Source organism: Phaenicophaeus curvirostris, chromosome 2, assembly GCF_032191515.1.
Source record: "Phaenicophaeus curvirostris isolate KB17595 chromosome 2, BPBGC_Pcur_1.0, whole genome shotgun sequence".
Lineage (NCBI taxonomy): Eukaryota > Metazoa > Chordata > Aves > Cuculiformes > Cuculidae > Phaenicophaeus > Phaenicophaeus curvirostris.
The window spans coordinates 58,510,177-58,516,176 of NC_091393.1; the positions used below are offsets into that span (position 1 = coordinate 58,510,177).

The 6,000-nt window shown below is 39.2% G+C and overlaps 1 protein-coding gene across 1 annotated transcript in view; it reads left to right on the forward strand.

Annotated features, from left to right (window-relative positions):
* Positions 1-5,629, forward strand: part of FNDC1 (fibronectin type III domain containing 1) — a 37,511-nt gene extending 31,882 nt beyond the window's left edge. Inside the window, exons 17-19 of the mRNA XM_069852181.1 lie at positions 1,115-1,276; positions 2,315-2,437; positions 3,841-5,629. Coding sequence (XP_069708282.1) covers positions 1,115-1,276; positions 2,315-2,437; positions 3,841-3,956 — 401 coding nt within the window. The 3' untranslated portion in view covers positions 3,957-5,629. The remainder of the gene's footprint in view (positions 1-1,114; positions 1,277-2,314; positions 2,438-3,840) is intronic.
* The last annotated feature ends 371 nt before the right edge of the window (positions 5,630-6,000 follow it).

Consider the following 6,000-nt stretch of genomic DNA (forward strand, 5'->3'; position numbering starts at 1 on the left):
TTACAGGGCATGTTAGGTTTATCCTTCCGGTCTTTTGGAGGTGGGCAAAAGTGATGGACAAAACCAGACAGCAATGAAACTTAATTCAAGAAACAGTTCATTCTTTTATCCTAAAGAAAAAACTATGGCCAAAATCCTGCAATCCTTTCACTGTGCAACTAATTGTGTAAAGTTAGTCCAGTTATGTTTGTGTCCATATTAGTGGAATTTTGAGGACTGTTGATCAGTGATTGCTTCTCATATGCAAGTGTTTGTAAGATTTGATCCATGATGAGCGGGAGGAAGAATTACTAACAGAAAAAACTTTCAATCTCATTTATAAGTTATCTCAAAATAGCACAGTAAAAACAGGGCTTTGTGCTGCAGCTGGAGAGAAAAAAATGAGTTATCACATAGGAAGCTTTGTGTGGGTATATTTTGCTGCAACGGCAATTTCAAAAGAAATTATATCATTTAGGTAAGCCAATGGGAATATTTATTCTTTTGTGATATAATTATTAAGTCTTCTCCATAGCAGTGCTCTGGACAGAGTTCCCCAGGAACTTCTGTGCTATTGGAAACTCACCTGTTTTGATGTAATTTGGGAAAACAAACCAGAAAAGTACATTTCCAATTTGGTCTTTTTGATCAAATAGCAAGAATAGACTTCACTTCATGTCACAGGGTGCACTCACTGCAGAATTCTTAACATCTGTTCTTTAGCAAAAGGGTTAAGTTTTGTACTGAGTGTTAAAATGCAAGTGACTGTATTTAGACAATGTCACTTGCAGACATAAAATCAGGCTTTGTTGATTAAAGAAACCATCACTAGGTAGTAAAGATATCTTACTAAAAACAGTGACACTGTTTACTTAAAACTGTGGTTGAGTACATGAAATCGTGTTTTAAAATAGTTTTAACAGTTATTATTGTTTACTGCCTAAGAGAAATTTAAGCATGTCTCTTGCTTTTTTTTTTTTAATGATATTTATTCTTGAAGTGGTATTTCTGGATATAGAAAAGTCATGCATTAATCTGCTGCAGTGTCTCTTGTACAACATATTATCAGATTTTAACCTCAGTAAAACTCAGACTGAAATGCTAAAATATAACTTGAATTCTTTTTTTCTCCAAGGTGGTGAGCCTATCTGGATCCCATTCACTTTTAAATATGACCCCACCTATTCAGACTGCAGTGGCAAGCAGTATGTGAAACGAACTTGGTACCGCAAGTTTGTAGGAGTGGTTCTTTGCAACTCCTTAAGGTACAAGATTTACCTCAGTGATGACCTGAAAGGTAGGCACCAAGATTAGTTTCCTGATATATGATTGCTCGTGATCTCCATCTTGCTTTCTTCATGTCATCTGTGAAAGAACTGTCTGATGGCTTTCTGGGTATCCTTCTCTCAAGGAGGTCCAATGTGATAGTTGAGCCACCCTGCTTTTGTGTTACACTCACGCCCTGGTCATTAGCTTTCAAGCAGACATCTTCAGACAGAAGACTGGAGGAAGCATCCTTTGAAAAGCCTGTGTGTGTTTGTATTCTGAGGAAGCAATGGGATTTATACTGTGAAAACAAAGTGCTGCTCCCTACCCTTGCTCCATAGGCAAGTGAGCCCCACCTGCCAATGGTTAGACAGAGAAATACATCCTAGAGATCCTCAGGGCAGATAGATGTGGAGAACAGTGAAGGAAAGACTGGTATTACAGTGACTAAGTGAGCAGTACTCCTAAGAGTTAACAGTCGCCGTTATGCGGGTGTATTTGGGGAGGGATAATGAAGAAAACTTTCCACATTGTTTTTCTGGGATACTGGGGTTATCTTGATGACTTTCCAGATTATGCTAATATGTTATTGTAGCACATTAGTATAGTTTAAAGACAGTGTTTGAATATGCAATAAGAAACAAACACGGTGGCAGGACCCACCCCAACTGTTAGAGAAGGAGAGCTCCACAGTTTTTAGTTTTCATTTGAAACCTCAATCAAGCCAATAGTATTGACATATAGAGCATTTTTTACTTTTTCATTATATATTGCAATGACTGGTCCAGCTGAAATTCTCTTCACATGTTACCTGTGGTGCAGCATCTATGGACTTGCAAAATGGGGACTATTCCTAACCAAGCTGTAACCTATTTCTCTTTCCATAATTTCTTCTTTCATACTGCAAAGGTAACATTCTCCCTCTTTCCAGATGCCATTTATTCATTGCTAATACTGTGTTTGTCACTGTAATATTTCTGCATGCTACCTCATCTATTTTTGTGATGGTAAAGAGCATCCTAAATAAAAGTAATGCTGAGTCAAATAATCAACCTGTATCACCCTTCAGACACCTTCTACAGCATTGGGGATAGCTGGGGAAGGGGCGAGGACCACTGCCAGTTTGTGGATTCACACCTGGACGGAAGAACAGGACCTCAGTCGTACATTGAAGCCCTGCCAACCATCCGAGGTATGGCAATGCGGGAGTAGGATCCCATCCGTAGGATTAAGGGATGGAGAGTGGAGCAGAGAGTGGGGCTATTTGTGAGCAGCTGCTGGCAGCAATATGAGTCATCCAGCAGATGCAGTAGTGAAGCCTCGCTGAACAGGTTCCAAAAGCCCCAGGAGGACTTGTGTGTGTTGGAAGAGACAGAAAAGAAGAGAGGGGCATATGATGCAGGAACAAAATGCAAAACCAGAAAGAAAAAAATGTATAGATCTATGAAACCTTCTTAATAAGACCTGCCTCACTGAATTGACGTGCAAAAACTCTTACATGCACCACAAAAGACCAGCTACATCTTTGCAAATATGTCTTTTCAAATGGTTTCTGACCAGCTCATTCAATGCAAAACACATAGAATTATGTCTAGTGACAGGAGGTCAGACTGCAGGACTTTTGTTCTGGTAGATATCTTCTTCTCAGTAAAAATTCTCGCCTTGAAGGAGTTCTTCTGAGTAAACTGCTCAGCTCACATAGCCAAGTGGGTGACGTCTTGCTTCAACCCAATCATGAAAGTCAGCCAGTCTTTTCAATGAGTGTATTGTTTTGAATTATTCAGTTAGCTTTAATGGTTTCCATGTGAAATTATTTGTTGATATCCTTTTCACGATGATGTTACCAGGAAGAAACAGAAATAGTCACTGATATTTATGTATCACTGGGAAGTACTGCATTTCTCTGCTCCAAAGAGGGATGATTAATCCAGTCATGTATTACTGGGTCTAGGAGACAGATAGAGAGCACACAGAAATTATATTATTGGCACATGATATGAGTGTTTCAGATGTTCCAGTGCATGAGCTATGTGGAGAAGAACACTACACCTCTCCTAATGCTTTAAGCAGTTACATTCTTTCTGCAGATGAAGAAAAAACGGGGAGAAAAGGTTTAACTCCTTATTTACAGATTTAGTGTGTGAGATGATATGTTTTTGTTTTGTGAAAAGCTGACTGTTGTTGATAGTCTCTTGAGCTCTGTGAGGTAATATGATTTGATGGTATTTTTTGCCTGAGTCCTTTATCTATTTAAACTGACTCACAGACTTCATGAAGACAGCTGAAGTATAGCCACCTTTTGGAGTGAAATGCAGAAGTTCTTTGGCAGATGACAGCATTATGCAATAGTTCAGGAGATTTTGAATAGTAAAACCAATAAAAACTACAAGAAATATAATGGACCAGAGATAAATAATTCAAGAAAGATCTAGGCCAAATACCAGGGCTAGCAAATACCCTTTTGACAAAACTCCCTCCTAGACAGATTCTAGGTTTTCATTTGGGCTGTGGGATTGATTCACTCTTCATCTACTACTTTTGTTAAATTACCGTCTTTATTTTGAAACGCAAATGTTTTTTTTTTAATCCCAACAGGGTATTACCGCCAGTACCGCCAGGAGCCTGTATCATTTGGACGCATTGGATACACAACACCCTACTACTATGTGGGCTGGTACGAGTGTGGCGTGCCCATCCCAGGGAAATGGTAACAGTCTGCTTACCTGTCTTAGGCAGACCATGCTTGTCAAACTGTTTCTACCAGAGGACTCTGAGCAACTGATCTGGAAAAAGAAAAACAAACAAACAAACAAATAAAAGATAAATGAGGCAAACTAGTGAAGACCATCTGCTCAAGAAACCCTCAGGAAGCCAAACACGGTCCCCACTTTACCAGCCTAAACCTGTGGTGCTGCTTGATTTCTGCTTGGAAGCAGGGACAAGATATAAGTTTTGTATCCTACTTTCCTTCTCTGGGTCTTTAAGGCACTGAGAGGTGGTTGCAATGCATGCAGCCTGTGAAAACAAGAACTGTATTAGCCATGAACATTTAGAAGTTTCTTATATCTTGCAGGAACGACCTAAGCATGCTCTGCTTGCTTAATGGGATGCTAAACTGTCTTTTGCTGCCCATTGGGCCTCCCCTATGCAGTTGTGCCACATAACTGGCTGCCCACCAAAGGCAATATATTTTCCTGAAGACTTACCTTGTGGGTTTGCCGGCTGCTGGACTAATCACCAGATCGCAGTGTAAATTCACTTTGAGATATATATATCTGTATCTATATAAAGACAGTACTGTACATCTGCAGAAGTACTGCTTAGAGATGCTGAGTTTTTCTTGTTCACTAGATAAATATGTTTGGAATTTTTATGTAAAAGGTGCTGTTAATTCTTTGAGATATTGCTATGCACAATATATTAACCAGGGAAAGAGCTGTATTCTTTGTGTGAGTACTGTTGATCCAGCATTTGAATTACTGATCAAAGACCTGTGTCCCACTTCCTTGGAAGCCTTTGACCTGGACATTCAATGGGAATTTGTCCCTCTATCCATGTTAGACTGGCACTGTGTAGTCCAGCAAAAACATATATTCACCAATTTATCAGCATGAGTTAAACTTTCTATACTATTTAAAACTTCTAGTGCAAATTCTTTTCAATCTATTCTAATCTCATTTGATATGCTATTTATTCATTGTCAATATTTTTACTTCACTGTGCAGAGGCACAGGATGAGTAACTTGCAAATCAGAAATAGCTTTTAACTTATTTGCCCTCCAAAAAGATGCCCAAACCACCAATACAACACTCAACTAGCAGCAAACTCCTTTGACTTTGATCTATTCTGGGGAAAAACTGGGATACCATTCATTTAAAATACCACCAAAATCTCTTCCATTCAGGTCAGAAAGCAACAGCTGACAAGGATGAAAAGTATAATGATGATTTTTTTTTTTAGCAGGCATTTGGAAGCTTTCACTAATGTAGGATTTTAGTAGTCCTTCTGGGCAATTCAGTCTTAATGGTTTACTCAGTAGCTTTCATGGGCTTCCCATTTCACGGTAACATCTAAACAGCCTTTGCTTATTTTAATAACTCCACTGTTCTGACAGCTTGGGAGAGCAGCTGCATACCTCGGGAATGGATACAGTCTCTGGTCCATCTCCCACTTCCATTCCAGCTTACATGTATTGTAGGTCTAGCACCTTTTCAGTTGCTTCCTGTAGTTGCAAATTGTGTGGGGACGGAAAAAGGAAACTGAAGTGTTTAAAAGATCATTTTATTTTTCATGGTGATTTGGGTTTTAACATTTTAATTATTCTCACATACAGTGCCAAATATATGGTCTTGAAGTATAACTTCTTTCCCTAATAAAACTATGATACATGTTTCCATTTCTATTTCATCCTTTCTGATCATCTCTGTGAAGTAATCTGGCAAAGTGACATACTGTTAGCTTTCAGAAGGTCTTTTTTTGGAGAGGAGTAGGTGTCAGCTTTTTCTAAGAGACTGGAAGCATGCATGTGTTGTTCCCTTATGAAGATGATTAGCAGCTAGCATGGAGTTACCAAGGGAAAATCGTGCCTGACCAGCCTGATCATATTCTTTTTTCAGGTGATTGGCTCTGTGCACAAGGGGAGAGAGGTGAATGTCATTGACTTTGGATTTTGTAAGGTGCTTTTCATAGTCTCTCACAGTGTGCTTGTAGGTAGGCTAATGGGACTAGGATGTGTCAAAATAAGCGTGGCCAGC